Source organism: Orbicella faveolata, unplaced genomic scaffold, assembly GCF_042242905.1.
Source record: "Orbicella faveolata isolate gen_17 unplaced genomic scaffold, um_ofav_v1 contig_1, whole genome shotgun sequence".
NCBI classification, from domain to species: Eukaryota; Metazoa; Cnidaria; class Anthozoa; order Scleractinia; family Merulinidae; genus Orbicella; species Orbicella faveolata.
The window spans coordinates 11,524,480-11,547,500 of NW_028301536.1; the positions used below are offsets into that span (position 1 = coordinate 11,524,480).

Genomic DNA, 23,021 nt, shown 5'->3' on the forward strand with positions numbered 1-23,021 from the left:
TGTCAATGGGAGTCCCCTGGGAAGTATTTTGTCATTGACCTTGATTGAAAATGCAAATGACTCGCTTTCCTGATTCTATAGTGGAAGACGGTCAAGTGAGTCAAGCATGTAAGGTTGTTTACAAGATTGTAGCGCCGGGAATCCTGCTAAAATATGTTCGAAAAGATATAGCACGAATTAATTGAAGTGCCTCATTTATGTTGGTGGAGAAGGCGTGTGTTCTTCGTTCATCAGTCACCTAACAGCAAACCTTGTCACTGTCACCCCGCGCCATAATGAAAACAGTGCTCACAAATCTCATCTTTGTGTTGCTGTTGTGGTTTGGATGTGGAGTCGGCCCTTCATTAAACTGCCCGCCAGAATGCGAGTGTGAAGATAAAGGAAATGGCTTACTAGTGAACTGTGCGAATAAGGGATTGAAGTCGCCAATCAACCCTAATGATCTCCCTGCCAACACGTTCGAACTGTGAGTATAAGGTCATGCTGTATAGCTAATTTGACATATTCACTTTTTCATCTCTGTCTGTTATACTTGGTGTCTTGTTTTAACCTCGTTATGAGTTGTGCTCAAAGTGTGAATGCTCTGTAATAGCCAGCAGCGCTTATAATAAGCTTATGTGAAGGTAAGTCTTGCATAAATAATTTTCATCTATTCAGAATATTGATGTGTTTTGCCTAATTGTGTCTCCCTTGCAGGGATCTGTCAAATAATGCGATAGAAACCATCGTAAACAATGCCTTCAAAAGGAAAAATCTAACAAAGTTTAGAAAACTGTAAGTTTGATCTTTTTAGGGCGTGAAAAGTCAGTTCATTAGTTTTATGAATCAATGAACTACACATGAACGATATGTTTTTAATATGCATCCACATTAAAGTGATCCTTTTGTTATTTTGCGAGTAGTTTTCATTGTTCAATTTGTAATGCGTCTCGGGATTGCTTAAAATAGAACGCAATGGATATGTACTATAGTTAATAGAGGCCAATATTAGTTTGTACCAAAAACTTAATATACACACCTCTTTCTACAAAAATCTTGAGATATCGATTCCGTTCTTTAGCTTGAAAGGAATTTCTGATTTCCTTCCGATCGGATTCTGGGCGTTTCTCGGGTTGTCTCTTGAGATAAAACCGCTGTTAGAAATGTATCTTATGCCAGTATGCATCAGTTTATTTTGAAAACAATCTTTATATTTAAGCTTGTTTATCGTTTTTTTTTTACTGGCTATCCCAATGGGCATATTTTTCTGCGCGCCAGACGTTGTAAATCAACTGCAGATAGAACTCATCAGTCGACACAAAGAACATTGACTGCCTTGATCGAGTAAAAGTTCCCATTTCCCACAATTAAGCTTACATCTACTTTAATTTCTTTGCAATATATATTTACATATTTTTTATTTGCACTTCCGTTGGGAACAGTGAGCGTGTGAAGATTTTATTCGCAAATCCTTATCTCTTATAATTTGTTTTGTTTCAGAAATTTGTCTGGCAATAGACTTCAAATGATTGCACCAGATGCGTTTTCTGGATTAAATAAATTAACAAGGATGTAAGTTAAATGATTAGTTTTCTTTAACTCTTGAAAAATGCAAAGCAAATATTGTACAGCAACCTTTAATTAAAATAATTTGTACCATTATTCCCCTGTTTCAGATGTTTTGCAAGATAAGCTGGGCATGTGGAAAAGGGTGTGGTCACTAATACAAAACAAATTCAACTCCACAGGCAAAAACATGGACACTATTATGGGATCTTCCAATAACATTGGTGAACACAATACTGGCAACTTCATTTTGAGATTAAGAGTAATACAAGAGGTCATAAAGCCAACAATTCAATGTTACTAAATTGAAAGGTGCTTACTCATGATCATTCTATCCCCCAACCCCCACCCCCACACTTACAATGAAACATATGTTCCTATAAGTATATTATGGGTAACATCTTTTTGTTGCCTCCTTTTTTGAGGTCATGGCTTATTTTACAGTTTTTAACATTTGTTTAGACACTGAATTGCCATATCGTTAAAACTCTCAGACAAATTGCTTTTTTAGCAGAACTTTAACTTTATGATGTTTGGTTTGAACTTGAGTAACATGGTCTTGTGACCAGTTACTCATAATAATTGATGTCAAGTGACTGCCATACGAACAGCTTTGCTTTCACTGCCATTATTTGATCTAATCAGTATAAATTCAGTCTAGTAAATATCAGGGGAATAATTCAATGTATATTGTGCAAGATTTTATTTAGGTTTTGAAAAAAATGTCAACATTGTATAGCATGGTAAAATATTTACTCACACCCATTTCAATATCTGTAAAAGTTGCCATCATCAATTTTCAAGAGAGATTGTCCAAATGTCTTTCCAAAATTGGTTCAATATCTAGATTTTGCATATCCTTCTAGTTCTGATACATGTATAAATTTGCAGAAATAAAACCTAAAAATAAAAACACAAAATCCTGGAGATCAGCAATTTTTAATCACCTTCTTAACCAAAAACAGTCTTGTTTAAATTACATGTAGAGTTCTGCCAATTTATCCACATAAATGCATCAAATCTCAGAAAAATTTCTCTAAAAAACACCAAAAATCGGCTAAAATATCTGCAAAAAACTACTTAAGCACTTTTTCTTTATGTTTGGGAGATTAAGTGATCCGTATGGGAGACCAGGAGATTTGGCCTGTATCCAGGAGACTCCTGGAGGGTTAGCATTGATGTACCTGTTTTTATCACCTGAATTCCTAAGAGATGCAGTGACACAAAACTGTTGTTTTTGTTTAATCTTGGTTATCCTCTGATAAAAAAGAAAGCTAACCATTGCATGATGATCTTTTACTCATTTTTCCATTGTTAACATTTATTGTGTATGATAAATTTACTCTAACTTGCATTTCAGTGATCTTAGCAACAACAAATTATCCGTTCTTAATGAAGGTGTCTTTGGAAAGCTGAGAAACATCAAAAACATGTGAGTGCTTCCATCTAGATAATTTATATTATGATAATTTACATTATTTACCATTAACAGCCATTTTATAGTTCTAGTGTAGCACCTCATTGGGAATCATTTAAGTAAGATGTACTATGTATGTATGTCTGTATGCAAGTTTGTATGTACAGTTAATTGATGGGAGTGTGGTAATTGATTCATGAATTTAACTAACTATTAACCAATTAACTAACTAATAACTAGCTCAAGGTTTCTATCACTTATTATTGACAAGAGGCACAGTTCTGAAATGACCTGTACATTTAAAGTATGTGCGCTGTACATGTATCAAAGTTTATAGACAAGAGTGAGTGCCTTGCTACGGAAATAGTTAGACTGTTATTTTGGAGACACATGTATCAGTTGTTCCTGGTTAGAAGTGTATTTGAATTAATTTCACATGGTTTACAACTGACGCCATTTAGGAAAGAGCACGTGACGACATTCCTTCATGTTGAACAGTAATTTTATGTTGCTTGCTAGGTCTTAAAATTTGGCTGCACTATATTTTGATTTTTAGCCTCCTTGATCTTTTACCTGAAACTGCTTGGTCACAATTTACATGTGGGGCATGTAGTAAAATGAATCTCCAAGTTGCAAGTTGACAAATTAAGTATCCTCATCGTGACATTCTTATATTGAATCCACAATTCTGAAGTCATCAGAAATAAATTGTAAACAATTTAATTTATGTTGTAAGATTTCTTCACATCATTCTTTGGGAAAAGAAATGTTATTAAGAGCAGCTTCGCCTAAATATCAACTAGACTTGGAAATAGCGAAAAAATCGAATTTCTTCAAACTCGCCCAGAATGAAGCCCTACGGGCACTAGTTACAAAAATATTGTTCTAAGTTTGATAAATCAAAAATTATTTTTTTACACAATTTTTTCGTTCGATGCCCCAAATCGGCCAAAATCAATCGAAAATGAGCAGCATATTCAGAGGCTTGTAAACTCAAAAGTAAAAATCTTCATAACAAACTGATTGCACGTTGTATTTGTACTTCCTTTCTTGTATATTTAGAGCTAAACAGCAACAACCGCAGACAGCTTAACAAGAGGTCTACATTTAGCCTATTTTCAAATGCTAAAAAGGCATTCTGGTACATGGCTTTTCCCAAAACGACTAGTTTGGTCCGAAAGAGCATTGTTTCTTCTTCAAATTAGTGAAATAAAATTTTTGGGTAAATAAAATCGCGAGCGCTGAGATAGCGAACTAAATGCAGCACTTCTTCCTGAAAACGTGACCTTTGACCCAAGCATAACGGAAACCGATTACTGCGAGAAAACCCGGAAGAAAAGCAAACGCTTCGTTATTTTAAAACATTTTCAAGTGATTTCTCGCCGAAACCATTATTGCAAGAAACTATTTCCAGATATGAAATCTTACAGGGTCAAAGAAGGAGCTAAAGGGTGCATTTTGACACAATAACTTTGTTTGCTGAGAATTGAAGTCAATGACCGTTAACGAATTCCAGTGAAATTTGCGAACTTGAAGTATGTTAGCCGATGCTTACCTGAATATTTATATTTATAGCAGAATCGTCTTCTTGGATTAGCCTTCAAAAGATGCTGGATCTAGCTTTGGAAACCTCTAAAAGAAGAAATGTTTAATGTTCGGTGACCTGCCCACTGCTATAAATTCCATGCACATGCCGACTGCATGTTTGTCGTAAAACTAACTGAACTCCACTGACAGTTTCCATAGGCAACCCCAAAATAAACAATCCCGCAAAATGTAAAGTGAAATTGGCTGTCTTTGGGAACAGTTAGAAGCTAGAGTCAAGTTCCATTGCCTTTAAAAAGTGCTTGACTTTACTTCGTTCACTCAGTAGTCACTGTCAGGTTCGAATACTGTGTATCTCAGTCACGCCAAAACGCTGCAGACCATGCAAACTGAGTAAGTTTCCCATACAAAGAGGGTCCCCAATAGGTTTGGCGGGATGTGGGATTTGGCTTTTTTTCGCCGTGATATTTGGGATTTGAGCTGAAAACAGGGGCGGGAAGCGGGAAGTAAAATTACGAGCAGGAGCAGTATTTCGTGTTGTTATAGGGTTGGGATGTGGGATTCGTAAGGGAAACAGAGCGGGATATGGGATTTCAATTCTTACATGACCTCATAAATTGTTATTTGACCAGGGCAAAAACCACAAGCTGGCAGAAACGAACCTTTTGTGTTTATAGCTGCATCAGGTTTCAAGTAATGAATAGCAACGACTCTGTACCCTGTCATGTTGTGCCAAACATGCATCATGAGACTGGCTGGGTCCTAGACCAACATCTGTCCATTTCTGACATTTTCAACACTTGCGTCTGCAATCTTGCCCCCCCCCCCCCCCCCGATCCTTTCTAGTTCGCGCAATTCCTATTGGTCCTTTTCTTCTTTTAATTATATTGTAATAATTTTGTGACCAATAAAGTTGATAGACATCAGTTTTTCTAGTCTTTCGACCTTTTCCGGAGCGCTTGTCTTGTTTTGACCAGGATAGCCACACCAGATGGCGGTGATAGTGATTTACCATACGATGCGCCATATATTACGGAAATGATGCGCGAGCAGGAATTCCTTCATTCGGAAAGAAAAGAACTGAGCCCAGATTTCAAGGAAAGTGATGACACTGAACGTTTTGAAAGAAACTGTCAAGTGTATTTACGGGCCATCTCTTAAGTATGGGAATGAACAATCTTTTTCTTTCAGATACCTGGAGAAAAGAAAAAAAAAAGTAAACCTTTTACAGAAGGAAATGTTATAATCATTTGTGCTTACTTATCTGCTACCCATTGAATTCTTTTGTGATCTTTTATACGATATCTATTTTTAAAACGTTTCTGTGTTAATAATTAAATTAATTATTAATGTAACAAATTAATAAGTAACGCAGAAATGTCTTCGAAAAGTTGGCGGGATCGGGATTTCCAGGCAAAAAAGGGCGGGATGGTGGGATTAACAGGAAAAAATGGGCAGGAAAGCGGGATCTGAGAACCCTCTACAAAGTCTTTTACGCGTTTGCCTATTGAATCAAAAGTCACATACTGCGCTTGTGGTGTCTGTGGATAAATGACAAACTTTCAGATATATTGAACACCATTTTGTAACTAGCGCCAAAAAAATGAGTCAAAATTAAAGGCCCAAACAAGTCTGCACGGTCTGCAGTATCTTGGCATGACCGATTCGCGGTATTCGAACAAGACAGTAAGAAATACTGCGTGAACAAAGTCAACGCAATCAAATAAAATCAAGCACTTTTTAAAGGTAATGGATCTTGACTCTAGCTTCTAACTGTTCCCGAAGACAGCCAATTTCACTTTAGATTTTGCGGGATTGTTTATTTTCGGGTTGCCCATGGAAACTGTCAGTGGAGTTCAGTTAGTTTTACGACAAACATGCTGTCGGCATGTGCATGGATTTTATAGCAGCGGGCAGGTCACAGAACAATAAACATTAATTTATTTTGTTTCCAAGTGTGGATCCAGTTGCTTTTGAAGGTTAATCCAAGAAAACGACTCTTCTATAAATCAGTATAAATATTCAGGTAAGTATCGGCTAACATACTTCAAGTTCGCAAATTTCACTGTCGAACTCGTTAACGGTCATTGACTCCAATTCTCAGCAAACAAAGCCCGTGAAATACACCCTTTAGCTCCTTCTTTGACCCTGTAAGATTTCATGTCTGGAAATAGTTTCTTGCAATAATGGTTTCGGAGAGATATCACTAGAAAATGTTTTAAAATAACGAAGCATTTGCTTTTCGTCCGGGTTTTCTTGCAGTATTCGGTTTCGTTACACTTGGGTCAAAGGTCACGTTTTCAGGAAGAAGTGCTGCATTTAGTTTGCTATCTCAGCGTTCGCAATTTTATTTTCCCAAAAATTTTATTTCACTAATTTGAAGAAGAAACAATGCTCTTTCAGACCAAACTAGTCGTTTTGGGAAAAGCTGTGTACCAGAACGCCTTTTTAGCATTTGAAAATAGGCTAAATGTACATGTAGACCTCTCGTTTAGCTGTCTCGGGTCGTTAATTTAGAAAAATCGTGAAATATTTTAGTTCTAATCAAATTGCGATCTGTTTAGCTCTAAATTTACAAGAAAGGAAGTACAAATACAACGTGCAATCAGTTTGTTATGAAGATTTTTACTTTTGGGTTTACGAGCCTCTGAATATGCTGCTCATTTTTGATCGATTTTGGCTGATTTGGGGCATCAAAATGAAAAAACTGCGTGGAAAAATAATTTTTGATTTATTGAACTTAAAACAATATTTTTGTAACTAGTGCCCGTAGGGCTTCATTCTGGACGAGTTTGAAGAAATTCGATTTTTTCACTATTTCCAAGTCTAGTTGATATTCAGGCGAAGCTGCTCTTAAGATCTTTTATCCATATCATGTTGTACTAGATAATAATAAAAGCAAAAGATCAACAACTGATTTACAAGCGTGAGTGAAGAACATTATTAACTGTTCTACAGCCATATAGCAAGGGAAGGAATGTGCTCATGTGCGTATGCTGTTCCGTTTTGACAGCTTCAAGCCAAGTGACCCAAAACATTGTCTTTGTTGCTCATGGCAACTGTAACCTGCATCTCCTAGAAGCATTCTACCTATTTCAGTAGTACTTACTGTTATTGTCTCAGCATAACATGGCAGATCTACTGGGTACTGAACATAGAGTAATAATAAAACTTGTTTCCAGAGAGTTTTACTTTAGGTAATATTAAATATTACTTAATCATTTATGGCCATGTTCAACAGAAATAACATCCACACTCTAAGAACGTAATTGTTTCAGCATAACCCAATGACAGATATCTATCAAATTCATTTCAAAAACTTAAGAAAACTCTTAAGTCTACAAATGTACATGTACAAAAATGTGTAAGCTTGATGCCATTTTCAAAGTTTGACCAGCTCTTGGTGCCAGATTCATGTAGTGACCATGTAGCCAATCATATTGTGAGTTTGCCAAGTCAGCCTCACTGGATTATGCTACATGTATTAATTACTGATAATGTATTTATGATAACGTTTTTCAGTTTAACTGTTTGTTCATTGCCAATTATAGCGGCATTAATGAAATCTTCTTTTGTTTGTATTTTTCAGTGATTTGTCAAACAACCAGTTGTTCATGTTAAATAAAACCCAGTTTTATGGATGCAAGAATCTTAAAACCATGTAAGGTTATAAAGTATATCTTTTATACAAAGGGAATGAAATTGTTCCTTTTTCAGGTGAACCTGATGATTTTTAGAGAGGTCTGTTGTGATTCTTAAGAGTGAACAAAACAAATTCATTTCTCTTGATCTGAGCAGAGCTCTTTAAATGGTAGATGAATAAGTTGTGGTTTAAACAGTTTGGGTTGAAAATATTTATACCAGATTATGATAATGGCAACCGTGATTATGAAGCAGTGAAAAATCAAAATCGAAATGGTTGAAAAGTTGTTAAAAAAACAAAGAGAGATTGAAAATAGGACATCAAATATTTCATTTATCCATCAAAATAATTAATCTTCTCACCAGACAGAGAAATATTGTTTTAATGTACAGTTCTTTTACACTCCATGACTTAGCTGTGCTGTCCTTGGTTCATTGTTTTACCATGCTTTATGTGTAATTTCTGAGGTCCTAAGTTCAAGTCTAAGTCTGACATATTCATGAATGAATTGAGAGGATGATTGATTCATGAATGAATTGAGCAGATGATTGATTTCTTTATGAACAGATTGCTCTCAGTAATAAATCGTTGATACTGAATTAAATTATATCAGTGAAGAAAACACATTATTTCTAAAAAACAGTTGAATTTAGTGGCAGATCCTGATTTTCATGTTACAAGGTGTCGTCCTGGAGTAACATGGGAGAAGGGATGGGAGGACAGAGTAAAAAAGAATGGCACTAACATGTAAATAGAAAAAGCCTTGTGGAACTCCACTGAAAAAGGTTTCAGGTTCTTTGCACTGCTTCTGGATATAAGGATAAGATTCATATAATCACTGGTCAGGAGCATTTTTCAGACCAAATTCTGTAAATTATAAAAATGTTAGTTAACATGATGGTTATCAAGTTCACAACATTATAATTATTGCAAGTTTTGAACTTGGCCCTGAACAGTGAACTGTGGGCTAATATTTTAATTTCCTCTTACATGTAATCTGTACAGCATCTTTTACATTCATTATTTACTAAATGTAGTGGTTAACTTCTAGTTTGTTCTTGATGTTTTAAAGTTCTTGTATATATGTACACGTCAGTTGCACCCTTCAAATGGTCAAGGTCAGCTCTTCAATCTGTTGTTCTAAAATTTTGACACCTTTTCTTGCAGAGACCTGTCTTCCAATAAGCTCAAACTTCTTCCTGATGGATTATTTATCAATTCCCTTTATAGAGACTTAAGGAAAATGTGAGTACACAGCAATGTTGCTCATTTTCGTTAAATTTGCAGCCGAACAAATGACAACAATTGCAGATGTCCATTTTATCAATAACAGATGATGGCATCGCAAGTTTACATTAATTTTTTTCTCAGAAAAGACAATTACTACATGTATACAAATGTATGTTGTTTTCATATCAGCATTTTGTGGACAACAACTCCAGATGTGGAAAAGACATGTTTTGCATAATAATCATGAGAATATTTATTAAGTACTTTTGATTCACTTGTTCAAAAAATTATCATCTCTGTAGTCTAGTCTTCTGTAGTGAAAACAATGTCTATATCCTTGCATACATGTCTAAAATACCATTTTGATCTTGAAAGTTGACAGGTCATTTTTAAATAGGTTTTAAGCTATTGTATGGTCAAATCCAGTTTGAAATGATGAATAATAAATAATTTTTAAAAAGTTTAAGGCTAGATATGTTAATTTTTAATCCTGAAAAGGGAAATGTGGGCGGTTTCCTTGTGAGAAACATACTGTAAGCTTTAATGTTCCACTTGTTGTGTGCTTAATTAAACTTTGAACAAATCAGGGAAACACTGAAAAGAAGAAATAATTACAGCTATGGAGCAAATTGAAGCAATTCGCAATGGGCAGTGGTATGTGGTGTGTGACTTAAACAGAGTCCTTGAGGAACTGGTGAAGATTTGCAATGTCATGAAAAAAGCTGTTGAATTTATAACTGCTCAGGTGGAGGAAGGAAATTTATCAGATGACGGCAGAGCAAAGATGATAATAACCCTAAAGTATACAATGACCCGGATCGAGGATAACATTCACAAACTTGTGCAGTTTATGCGCCAGTTGATTCTGACCTTTGACAAAGTCATTTTGGTGATGCATAACAATGTAATGGCTGAGCATGAAGCTGTCAAAGATATGCTTAGTAAAGTGGTAGAACCTTCTCGTCATCAGCTGAGTGAAAGCACGAAGCATTTAGTGAAGACGAAGAAAACAAAGTCAACAAAGTCACAACCCAAGTGTATAGAATCTGATTTACTGTAAAGCCCAGTCTCTGAAAGCTTGCTGTCTTTTTTGGGGCAACATTATTAATTGACAATACGCTGTCAACGTCATCCCTTGAACTATATGGCAAAATATATGTACACAGTAGTATCTGTACTGTAAAGTTCAAGCTAATAGAAATACCAGTACATGTACATTAAAAGAGTTAACCATGAAATCCTTGCAATGAATTTGTGATAATGCATTAAAAGGGTCTTTTGAATTGAAGAGGGTAAATTGTGATGTACTCTTTGCTGGTACTTGATGAATCACAAGGACATAAATGTACTGTTTTTCTTTCATTTATACCTCAAAGAAAATGTTCTTCAAGTAGGAACTAAACTTAATGATATATCAGTATCTAAAGTGCTGGTATTTTCTAGTTTCCAATACACACTGTACATTGCTGCATATTCTCATTACATTCTAGTGGATTATTAAATGTACTTATTGATTTCAGAGAGCTTGATCTTAATCCTCTAATCTGTGACTGTAATCTCAAATGGTTGGTGAAATGGATAAATGGAGGAAAAGACCGGAATGTGCAAGGCAGGTGTGAGCGTCCTTACAGAGTGAAGGACAACAAAGTTGCAAAACTCAAAGAGAACAAGATGGTGTGTGGTAAGAAGCTGATTTTGTGACATGACTGTGATTCTCTATTTCCCAAATCAGCTAATGTATAGTTCCAGAAAACATCCAAACCCCCACCAAGGGGTGAATTTCACCTAAGTTCCCCTTCCTCCCTGGAATTTCTATTTTTTGACCACAAAAATTACTCCCCCTGCAACCCCTCTGGAATTTCCACTACTATTTTGTACACTCTCCATACTCTCTGGAAGAAATAGTTTTGGCGAGAAAGGGTGTTTAAGTTAAAGTAAACACTCCAAACATTTAGCCATCTGCATTGCACGTCACTGTTAATATTCTTGATCAATAGTAACATCTGAAGATACACACAAAGAAAACATTTGGCAATTTATTGAAACATGCTCTAAAAGAAAATAGATAATGGCCAGGGCTCGACACTAACTTTTCAACTTACTAGCCAAGAACATCTTTTTTACTAGCCAAGCATTGAGGTTGGCTTCCTTATGACATGAAATTTTTGCGACATGTTTATTTTGCAATTTTGGGGTGCACATATTTTGCGACACTTAAATTCGCGATTTTGCAAAAATTTGTATTTTGAATCACTTTAACTTTGCGTTAACTTGAAGAAGCTAGTCATAAAAGGGGATAAGTGATGATTTTGGTTGCTTTTCTTTTTTTTTTTTGCTCCAAATTAGCTGAATTTTTGCATGTGGTCTTCAATGTAATCGAAAAACGTGGTTCTGTATTTTTGTCACTGGTTTTTGCTTTGTTTTCAAGTTAAAACATATGCAAAAAACTTGGCTTTTCCTCGCCATGTCTTTAAGAGTTTATTTGTTGAACAGCAAACAGGCAGACTGGTTATAGTGTATGAAGTCAAAATCAAATCCCACAGCATATAGACTGGAAATCTGGGAACAGATTGTTTACATTGGTTATTGTGACGTAAACACAACAGGTGAATCGATCGAGCGTCAAACAAAACACCATCGAACAAAAAAGAGATGTGCCGCATGAAAGCTCTGTCAACTAGTATCTTAAGCATTGTTTTAAAGTACCTTGTATGCCTGCCTGGTGGTTGAGAGGCATCATAAAGCCTCGATAAACCCGTAAGTCATCAGCACATTTTAAAGAATCAAAATGTGTTCTGAAACTTCGAAGGCAGCTGATATACCGTAATCGTGTTATCGGCGTTCAAAGTCAGATCGAGCCAGGTAGCAAAGTCCAAGAGCAGTTCTTGCCCAAGAAAAATACCCTCTGGTGAGTCGTGGCCCATTTGCCAAGCGTTGCTAGCATCAAAGTTTGGAAAGTGAGAACTGGTTTTAGACTTATAAAATTTGTCTTGTATCGACCGCCATGTTTTCCCGCGCACAAGGTGTAAAGACCCTTCCCGGCATGCATTACGATTACATTCTGCGGACGTTTCTCGAACTGGTAACTAGATTTAAACATAATAATGGCCAACAAGTAGCAATCGATTGTAACAGATTTGTGATCCAGTTTGCATTGATTTTATTTCAAATCGGCATGATTTGTAGTGTTTTGAGCTTCTGGGATCAGGGGACATGCAGATGTATGGAGACCCGTACCTTGCGCAGAAGGATTAATCTGTTAATCTGTCAGCCCTATTTATAGAGCGTTTTCACTTGGAGTCATCAAATTCTTAAATCCAAAACTAAACAGCCACCAAAGTTGTTATCCTCACCAGGCATAAGAAGTACCAGCGCATTTTGAACTTCAAAGTTATGGCGGTGCATGACATAAAGCTATGATCGCGTTTGTCAAAAGCTATGTATTTATCTCGTGATTTTTAGCCATTTAAGACGTTGCCTTATTTGGAAGAGTGCTTATTGAAATGTGTTTATTTGTTTTATTTTATTTTTATTTACACCTTTTTGGACCTGAAATCAACATTTTTCAGCTTGTAAATTGTGTGAAATTACCATTTTCAGGAGCCCATCATGGGCTCCTGCCATTTTGCTGTTTTCTAAGTGAAACCAACATCCTTGCTGTCACGTGTTAATGTCAAATCAACATTTTAACCTATTTAGACCTGAAATCAATGTCATTGAGCTTATGCGCTGCATGAAATCGACATTTTGCTGGTTTCTAAGTGAAATCAGCATCCTTGCTGTCTCACGTTAACGTCAAATCAACCTTTTAAATGTTTTTGAGCTGAAATTAATATTTTTTTAAGGTTACGTGTTGCGAGAAAAATCAACATTTTGCTGTATTTTTAGTGAAATGAACATCTTTGCGGTCGCACGCTGACGTGACAACAAATATGTGACCTTCCATAGGAAAACACGTCTTATTGAAAACAGCGTTTTTAGGGCGTTTGAAATGCCTCACAAACGGGGTTTGACAGCGTTTCAAATGCTTCGCAAACTCTTTTCAAACGCTTTGCAAACCCTTCGCAAACTCCTTACAAACGCTTGGAAAGCATTTCAAACGCTTTTCAAACCCTTTGCAAACGCCTGTCAAACGGTTTGCAAAGCGTGTCAAACGCTTCTCAAACCCTTTGCAAATGCTTCTCAAACCCTTTTCAAACGCTTCACAAACCCTTTGCTAACTTTTCGCAAACCCTTTGCAAACGCTTCGCAAACCCTTGGCAAACGCTTCTCTTGAGCGCCGGCGGAACTAGTCCGCAAGGAATAAAACGCGCTTAGCAATGATTAGTTTTCAATACCTTACGGTCAGTAATTAACTGTTCTTTTAACATAAGTAGCAAGATAAAAAGATTTATATATAGTTATTCAGTATGATGGGAAAGTGCAGAAATGTATTTAGAATGCACGAGCGCGCGATGTCAGTTTGTGTTTTGGTCGCCTGTGTTTACGATTTATCAGCTGATTTGACATGAATGAAAACTTCTCGCCGGTCATACAAGCAAATGTTCACTGTAGTTTTTTGCGTACGTTATGTCTCAGAAACAATGCAAACCTCGGCAAAAACACATACAAAACCGGTCAGTGTAAAATGCAGACTGCAGACTGCGGACCGGGGGTAAAATGCAGACTGAGGGTAAAATGCAGACTGCAGACTGCAGACCAGGGGTAAAATGCAGACTGAGGGTAAAATAAAATATTAATAATCAAAAACACAATGATCAAATCCGGATCAAATAAAGACGTGTACCTGTAATTTTCTTTTTCCAAAATCCCGAAAACTCAAACCAAAAGACATTTCCTAGCCTTAGTCAAACATTATATTATCAACCTCAACTTCTTGAACTCCCCATTATGTTGAACCAAGTTTCCACAAGGGCCCGAACTAATCGTAATTGTATTGCATCTTACCTTTGTTTACGTCTCGGCCATTTTGAATTTTGTTTACGCGATTAGGTCTGGGACCGACCAACTCTTGTAACGCAATTCCTTCATCCTGTTTTCATAGACAAAGGTTTAATAACGTTCAAACCACCGCGGGTCTTAGTTGCTTCAAATGGCCTTGGAATTGTTCGGAACACAAGGCAAGCAAAACACGACAGCACAGCAACAGGGCAAGCTAAACTTGTAGACATTGAGCCTAGTTTGTGGAAGACATTCAATCTCTGTTTACAACTTAATATATCAAGAGGTTTGTGAATTGGTATTCGCTGAAAGGTGACAGTCGGCTATCCAAACATGAGAAATTATAACATTTCGGCATTCTCAAATAATCGTTAGTATGACCATTTTGTTTGAAGAGATGCCAAAACTCAACGTGTACAAAATTCAATTTCTGAGTGAGGCCTTTGTGTGTTTCATGAGTCCTGACGTGGCATTTTATGAACACTTTTATTTCATCCTTATGACTCGTTTTTTATTATTAATATTTTATTTTACCCTCAGTCTGCATTTTACCCCCGGTCTGCAGTCTGCAGTCTGCATTTTACCCTCAGTCTGCGTTTTACACTGACCGCATACAAAACATTGTTTAACACACCTAAAAAATAATGCATGCAAAATTTGAAGCTTTTTTTGACAAAGTTCACTTTTGAGCAAAATACCTAATGCCCATTTACCACTGAGCCCTTCACATAAACGAAACCGGGCTTTGTTATAATAAACCAAGGTGAGACTTTGACTAATAACAAAGGCTTGCTTCAGTTTAATATAACAAAGGATCGGCTAGGTTTATCATAACAAAGGCCCTGGCTTCGTTTCTCTGAAGGGCTCGGCCTAAAAAGGGCATTAGGTATTTTTCTCAAAAGTGAACTTTGTCGAAAACGCTCCAAATTTTGCATGCAGTTTTGTTTAGGTATGTTTAGCAATGTCCTGTAGTTTTTCCGCTAAACTTTGCTTCGTTTTCGGGATATTGTGTATGCAAAAAACCACTCGGTTTTCCTAGTGGCGTCTTCATAAAGCGAAGCAACAACCAGCGGCAAAAATGCAGGAACACGTTTTTCATTACATTGAAGACCACATGCAAAAATTCAGCTAATTTGGAGCAAAAAAAAAAAACAGAAAAGCAACCAAAATCGTCACTTATCCCCTTTTATGACTAGCTTCTTCACTTTGCGTTTCCTTGGCAATGTGACTTAAACATGTCTTTCAAACTGACTTTATCAAAGGTACAATAACGTCAAAAGTAACAAAAACACAATGGCGGTACTATATGTCAACAGTAACTTAATGTGTTCCTGACACTTACTTATTTGTGTCACTTTAATTTCACAATTTTTTTAAATCTCAAAATTCGCAAAATTAACGTGTCATGAAAATTTCAGGTAAGTCTAATAACAGCAGAATTACTAGTAAGACTTGAAAGCACAATGCAAGGAACTCTCTTTAATACATAATGCTGGTAATTATACTGTACTTAAACTAGTTTAAAAAAAAGTTCCAGTTCCCGAAAAGACTTTCAGGACTTTGTTTTTCTCCAAGAATTCCTTGGAGAAATATCGAGACCCCCAAGACGTCACTGTTAAAACACTTCTTCACAGACAGGTGCCGTAGAAATGTTTCAAAAGCAAAACAACTATCTGAACAATACTGTAAACTGTCATTGGCAAAATTCAACTGCTAAAAATGGCTGATTTAAATGTCAAAGGAAATATAAATCTTTCTCATCTAATTATTTCTGTAGTGGTAAGTTTGTAAGTATGCATACAACGGCAAATCACCCACACATTGTTATGCTAAATGAAATGCTAGCTCTTTACAGTTCTGCACTATTTTGCACTTGAAAAAAATTTCGTAACAAAGAAGAGCATTTATGTGTGCTTTCAGAAAATGGTGTCTTGTTTGTCAAATATTTCTTTCAACAAAATTAACATGTTCAGTTCCCTGTTTACGTACCACACAGCGAAAAGTAGACATACATGCTGAACAGCACATGCCCAGTACCATGATATGTCCACAATGAAATTCTGACATTGTTTCCGAGATAAGTGTAAATTTTGTGATACTAGTTCAGCCAATTTCGTGTTGTTGACTGGCCAAGGTGGCTAGTGGAAATCGAAAACCTACTAACCAAAACTAAATTTCTACTAGTCTGTGGCTAGTTGGCTACCATTAGTGTCGAGCCCTGAATGGTAATGGTAGCTTGTTAAATTACCTCCCTATATGACTCCCTAAATGTGGTACAATTTCCATTGAAGGACTGATAAAATGAGTGTGGATGAAATTGACACCATACTTTTATTGTGAACATGATCGCAAACACGCTCATGATGACAGCCAATTTTACAGCAAAATTACATACAAATGAACAGAGGTGAACAAGAATAAGAAATTCTCCAGTTTCGATCATAAAATCATTTCTTCTTTTATAAAGATAGTACTTTTCACGAAAGAAATCAACTAGCACTTTGAAGAGCCCTTCGAATTAAGAGTGATGGGAAAACAAACCAGGCTAGTCACTAGTGATTTTCGGTCCACAAGTTAATGGTGGCTATTTCCACACAACAGCACATTCTTGGCTTTTGTTAGCTTCCAAAGTGCTTTTTGAAGAAAGAAAATTGTATTTCAAATATAATGCAATTCAAATACAAGTACCGGTATTCAAGCCACTATTTTTTCATCTGAAAGTTCTACTTGGTAGGTAGGTAAGGATTTTTGAACAGCTAGATCAATACTTGAATCGTATTGAATCAAAGGAGATCTGGAAACCTAGTCAACCGTCCGACCAATCCCCTCCAGAAATTCCTGGGTCTTTGAAACCCCTCCCCTTTGGAATTTCCAATTCCCTCTGTGGTGGGGGTATGGATATTTTCTGGAACCACAAAATGTAATAATAATTGCAGCATTGAGATGCTGTGGGCATTACTACAGAGGAAGTGCAGTTGCATTTTATCACTGTTTCAACCCTTGGCACTTTCTGTCTCATAATTTGTGACAGTAAAACAGTTATTTATACAAGATACAGTCATCTGGAAAGTAGGGAACTCTCCCTTAACTGTAACCAAGATGAAAACTAATTTTTTTGCCATTCAATTTTTTTCATAGACAAACTTGACCTGCCAGTCATGTTTTTTGGCCCTCAAGGTGACCAAATTGCATTCAAGGGAGACAGTCACACCTTTGTATGCAACTCTTCCTGGATTCCTGGTATGCAGATCACATGGTACAAGGACAATAAATTGATTACTGTCGAGCCAGATGACAAAAGGAAACATGTTGTGTTTAAGTTTGATCCTAGCAAAGTGGTGATCTCTACTGTTTTGGACATTCAGCAACTTACTGTGGATGACAGTGGATATTACAGCTGCAATGTCACTCACAAAGGAGGCTACCTGCACTTGAGTAGATCTCATCTGGCCATCATCCCATCTAACGCAAAATTCTGCCGAGCAGTTTCCACAGAAACAGACAAGGGAACGTTTCACTGGCACCACACAGCAGCTGGGGGATATGCCTTCTTGCCATGCCCTGTTGGTGTAATGAGCAGCTTGATAGATCATGGGGGAACTGAACTTATGGCCAGGCGAAACTGCTCTTTAGAAGGTGTTTGGATGGCAGTGGATGCACAGTCATGTGCCCATGCTAATGAGATAACTCGTGCTCTCTATGAGTTAAAGCAGGTAAGGGATAATAGTTACCACCAGTCTTGATTAGTGTTGTTGGCAAGGTCCATTGTCAGGTCTTTGAAAACATCTCAGAAACAACAATAATAATAATACAGATTATATCTGGAGGGGTGGATGGATGGTCATGTTATGACAAACATTTAAAAATTGAATATTTTTCTTACAACAGGCCAGTTATTATTGCATTTGGAGAAAAGTAGATGGTCTTTGGACAATAGCAGCAGGGCTGTCTCAAAGTTTTAAGCTGCCTGTTGCCTTTGATCTACACTCCCCAAACAAACTTGGTTTGAAAAGTACAGTTCATGTATATAAAAATTCTTTTTCTTTTTACCAGAAAACAGTAAATGATACAACAGTCGCAGCAGTCAGTCATCAGTTACTGAACATTTCAAAACGAGCAAGGGAGTACAGTGATCCCTTAGATGTTGTATATGGAGCTGAAGTTGTGGACAAGTTGGCACAAGTCATCGGAAGAGATCAAGTTGTAAGTTTCTTGCAGGAATTACCTGTACACCTACTTAAGGTGGCTTGAAATAGTTCTCATTTCGGCACACAAGTTTTACAAATTCTCTTCTAAATACAGTTTAGTTCATCATACCAGCATGAAATTTACCACAGAAATGAAAGAAAGAGAAATCATAGATTCATTTCATCATGTTTTTCCCCAAAACCTGTTACCATGGCAACCATACGACTTATGCATACAGTTGTGCACTCAAAATTGGATTCTATTGTCTTATTTGGAAAACATGTGGATGAAATCTTCTCAAACTCCTTTATTAGATGTTATCAGAAATGATCTTCAAAATATTTAAGTTTTAAAAAATTCTGTCGAGCAGGTAATAAAGAAAAAACTACTTTTCAGCTGTTGGTTTCTTAATTTTTTTTCCCTCTCTGCAGAATTTTTTAAAAATTGGTATGTATATGCAGCCAATTGCCAGAAGTGGTGATGTAGATGAATGAATTTGGAAAATGAGGAAAAATTCTCAGTTGACAAGATCTGTGTTTATGCATGCATGAAGTTTTTCATGCGCTCAATCGAGTCCACGCATGCGGAACAGTTGGCAAAGGAAAGGGAATGATGCAATGTCATCTTCCAGCTGTTAGTGCCAATTGTTTGTTTTTTCTGTGAATAGGAGATATTAATTTTTTCCTGTCAATCTTCTTATGGATTAGAAAAAAAGTGACGTAATCAGGCGGGTAAAGTTTGCATAAACCATTATATCTATCTAATGCAAGAAATTTTCTCTTGTCTAATGTTGTTTGTTATTCGAGAACATTCAAGTCCGGAAAAACTTTTTCATGCCTAATTAACAATTGCTTAAATCACCATTACAACTGCAGTGTTCACATCTTTATTTTATTTGAATGTATAAACAAGCGCTTGTAATGGTTTCATTTAATTTCAAACCTCACATGGTCGGTCTTACCAGTGCATTGAAAATTGAAAAGCAAACAAAACAAATAAGCTTGCAATATATCTCACAAAAACACTTTGCATTTGTCGCTAGTGCTGTACCCTCTTTCCTCGTCCCCATCAAACTGAAGTTTTCTTGTCACCATATGGCCTTTGAGTAAATTAATTACTCAAGCAATTTTTTTTGTTTTGTTTTAGTTTTAGCTCTTGAATTTTGCCAAATGAAGAAACGCGACTAAACATGTCACGAGCTTCAACTATCGATCTTCATGAGATGTGTTTTACGTGTTTTTCTCTCTACCTCTTTTTTACTTTCACTGGACGTTTCCTCTCCAACACATTCTGTATGAGAGCTGCCCAAAAAAAATAAATAAGCAACTCTTGTGAGCTGTGTAAATCCGTGTGCAACTGAGGAAAGCTACAATCGTTGTTATGAGAGTTGCTGCGAGTGGAAGTGATGCAAACGTAATGCTGAAGTGAGGAATTAACCAAGGAAGAGAAATTCCTGATAGATGGAAGAAAATTTGATTAATAACATTTGCCCATTAGCTTTAAAGCAGCACTCAAAAAGGAGGCCAAAATACACCACAGACGCCATATTGTTTAGATTGCTTCGTGGGTTTTCGTGGGTTTTTATGACTCATGCATGCTATTAGAACCCAGTCTGCACGTGCGATAAAACTATTTCAAGCCACCTTAATGTAACATTGTAAGTGGATCAAATGGGAGTCACTCAAGACATATATGCTATTCCCATTGTGGCTTAGTACATGTAGCTCAGAGAGTTGAACAGTGGGCATGCACAGTATTTAGCCTGAAGGTCATTAGATTGTTCAAATAATACCTGAACCATTAAAGTTTTATTGCTGCTCATAGTGTAACAGAGTTACAGTTCTCAAATATTCTAGGGAGTATAAGGATTATCAGTATTTATTGTTGCTGTGTAGGTTGATCATAAACTCCAACAAAGGCAGTGTTACGTGTAAGTCTGCTCTGTTTCCATTGTTGGTTTTTCACTTAGTGCTGTTCCCTAGGGAATATTAATACCACAAATAAAATTTTAAACTTTATAAACTGGAAATTGCTTGTACATGTAACAACTTCTAGATTTATACACTTTACATGTATGTTTTGTTGGCAGTAGTAGAAACTATTTTGTTTCTCATCCTGCCTCTCCAAAGCCACAGTTCAAACGTTCAAAAGCTTACTGGGGGCTCTGTAGTCACCACAGCATCTGATTTCTGAAACTTGTCACATCCAGACTGCATTTTGTATTTTCTAACGGTAATGGCTTTTCATAGAGCCTATATTGCTGGGTGCTTTTGCCAATGATCAAGGTTAAAATCATAATTTTATAACTAATGCGCCTTATGCATCATTGCAGCTCAATGAAAATCTGGTCGATACCATAAGTAACATCATGGAAACTGATGTAATATTGTTACAAGATGCACAGCGAATATCAAAGGCTTGCTCAAGGTTTGTGTCTTGAAGTTGAAATTGGCCAAAATTATGTTCATGTATTTGAGGTGTCTTTTCTTTAAGTTAAATAAAATATCTTAAAGAAAAGACACTTGGCCTGCAGCCTCATCCAATTTTGGTAGTCCCCTGAATTTTTCTAATCCAATAATTATTATGTCCAAATTGGACAGCATGTGTTATATAACATATACTTATAGTAACCATAATGTGACTGCAAGAAGTTTCCTATCAATTAACAAATAACTGTGTGTTTTAGTATTCATGACTATAATGAGATTCAAAGCTCAAGATTGGGAAAGTGATTTTAATAATTAAATATACTTCAAAATAACTACATGATTAATTACAATGTAGTTATTTACAAGTACATAAAATTCTTTTTTCAAGAGGTTTGAATTTTCATCTAAAATATTGTTTTCTGTACCTTATTTACATGTAGGTTTGAGGTGAAAAGTGACCTCTGATAAAGTTTAACTGCTCTCTACACATTTACATGTAAATGTGACATATTGCTTTGCATTTCCTCTTTACAGCATGGTGATTCTTCTTGACCTACTTGCCACAAGATTTCCTATGGATCTTCAAAGTGATATGACATTTGTATCAAAGAATATTGCAGTTTATGTAGTACAGATCTCACAAATATTTGAACTTGCTGGTAAGATGTGTTACGTGACAACAGGGGAGGACTCCAGGCTCAAGGACATCGACTGCTTACCTTGTGTTTACAACATGTCCTGTAAGAAGCAAATGGTATGTATTCAGACATGTAATTTACATTTTTCATGGTGAACTTTGCAAACAACATAGTAAAACAGCCATTTTTTTTTTAACTGTGAAAAGAAAATATAACTTATAAAACAATAAAACAACACAACTTATAACACAATAAAATGCTCAATCAATGTTTAAAATCAGCTGACATTCCTGGGGTTAGCCCTCCTCAGAGCAAATCAGGATGGAGGATTGTTGCTTTTAATCATTTGCACTTATGTCTTTTAGCTTAAAAACTATTTCTGAAACTGATCTAAAAGGTGGTATTTATGATCTTATAAAAACTGTAAAAACTAAATTTTCTGTATTATTTCTGTTGCCTTCATTAAAAAGGCATCAGAGAGTGTGGCAAAAATTTAAATGTTTTTTGAAGTTTTAAAAAGATCAACACTTTTCAATTTTCAACACTTTTTACATCAGTTTGAAAATGGTTTTTAAGTTAACATGTTCATTGATTGCCCAAATGACATTTAATACAATTTATGTCTTTTATTTGTTTCTTATGAGTTTCTTCATGATTGTTATTTCTTAAATGTAAAATTCAGACCAGTTGGTTCTGTTCATGATTAATTATTTCCCACCCTAGAGAGATTTTAACCACAACATTTTACCTGCATTCCATTATAACTGAAACCTCTAGATATCCATGTGTTGGGTGAATGACACAGATATTGTTACCACATTAGACTAGAAAAATGGTAGCCTGTATTTGTAGTACAGAGAAGTTAACCTATTGAATTTCCCTAGACTTGTAGTGAAGTTGTTTGATATTATTGTTACATCATCTGTACAAGCCAAAAATCTTTTGCATAAAGTTCAAAGGCTTAGTTTTAAAAAAAGATATTATTTTATTCATTTTAATTTGCAGTTGGTCGACACCTCCATCTATCTTCCACCATCACTGTTCCAGCAAATTCCATCAGATGTGAATGTAAAATTTCAGTTTATCGTCTACTCCAACAGTAAACTTTTTCCAGAAATTACCAATGGAAGTGAAACTGAAAAAAAGAGAGAAGTGTCCAGTAGTGTAATGTCAGCTCAGTTTGGTGAGTAATTATAACTTGTTATCTAATGCCTAAACCCAAGTTATCACAGAGACAACAACTGTATGGAAGAAATTCCAAGCAACCAGCCAACTCAATATTAGAAGCAAGAGCAGAAAAAATTAAAGAAAAGAGTTTTGACAAAGTGTTCGCATAACATTGTTTGCAGGAGGGATCCAGTTGACAAACCTTTCCCATCCAGTTATTCTTAAGTTCAGGAATCATCAGGTTTGTTGCTATGTTGTTGTTTTGAATATATGCATCC

General features: G+C 36.1%; 2 protein-coding genes across 2 annotated transcripts in view; both read left to right on the plus strand.

Moving 5' to 3' along the window:
- Window positions 1-52: 52 nt before the first annotated feature.
- The window catches only part of LOC110064733 (uncharacterized), a 34,882-nt gene continuing 11,913 nt past the window's right edge, over window positions 53-23,021 (plus strand). The window contains exons 1-13 of the mRNA XM_089289178.1: window positions 53-466; window positions 697-774; window positions 1,480-1,551; window positions 2,906-2,977; window positions 8,097-8,168; window positions 9,318-9,395; window positions 10,901-11,061; window positions 17,460-18,034; window positions 18,375-18,524; window positions 20,842-20,936; window positions 21,473-21,692; window positions 22,582-22,759; window positions 22,926-22,984. Of these exons, the coding sequence (XP_089145304.1) occupies window positions 276-466; window positions 697-774; window positions 1,480-1,551; window positions 2,906-2,977; window positions 8,097-8,168; window positions 9,318-9,395; window positions 10,901-11,061; window positions 17,460-18,034; window positions 18,375-18,524; window positions 20,842-20,936; window positions 21,473-21,692; window positions 22,582-22,759; window positions 22,926-22,984 (2,001 nt within the window). The 5' untranslated portion in view covers window positions 53-275. The remainder of the gene's footprint in view (window positions 467-696; window positions 775-1,479; window positions 1,552-2,905; window positions 2,978-8,096; window positions 8,169-9,317; window positions 9,396-10,900; window positions 11,062-17,459; window positions 18,035-18,374; window positions 18,525-20,841; window positions 20,937-21,472; window positions 21,693-22,581; window positions 22,760-22,925; window positions 22,985-23,021) is intronic.
- Window positions 9,404-10,899, plus strand: LOC110064826 (uncharacterized). The gene has a single exon (XM_020771926.2). It carries the CDS (start codon window positions 10,000-10,002, stop codon window positions 10,438-10,440), a length of 441 nt encoding a protein of 146 aa, XP_020627585.2. The 5' UTR covers window positions 9,404-9,999; the 3' UTR covers window positions 10,441-10,899.

Coding starts and splice junctions, on each gene's coding strand:
- LOC110064826 (XM_020771926.2), top strand. CDS start 10,000: ATGGAGCAAATTGAAGCAATTCGCAATGGGCAGTGGTATGTGGTGTGT.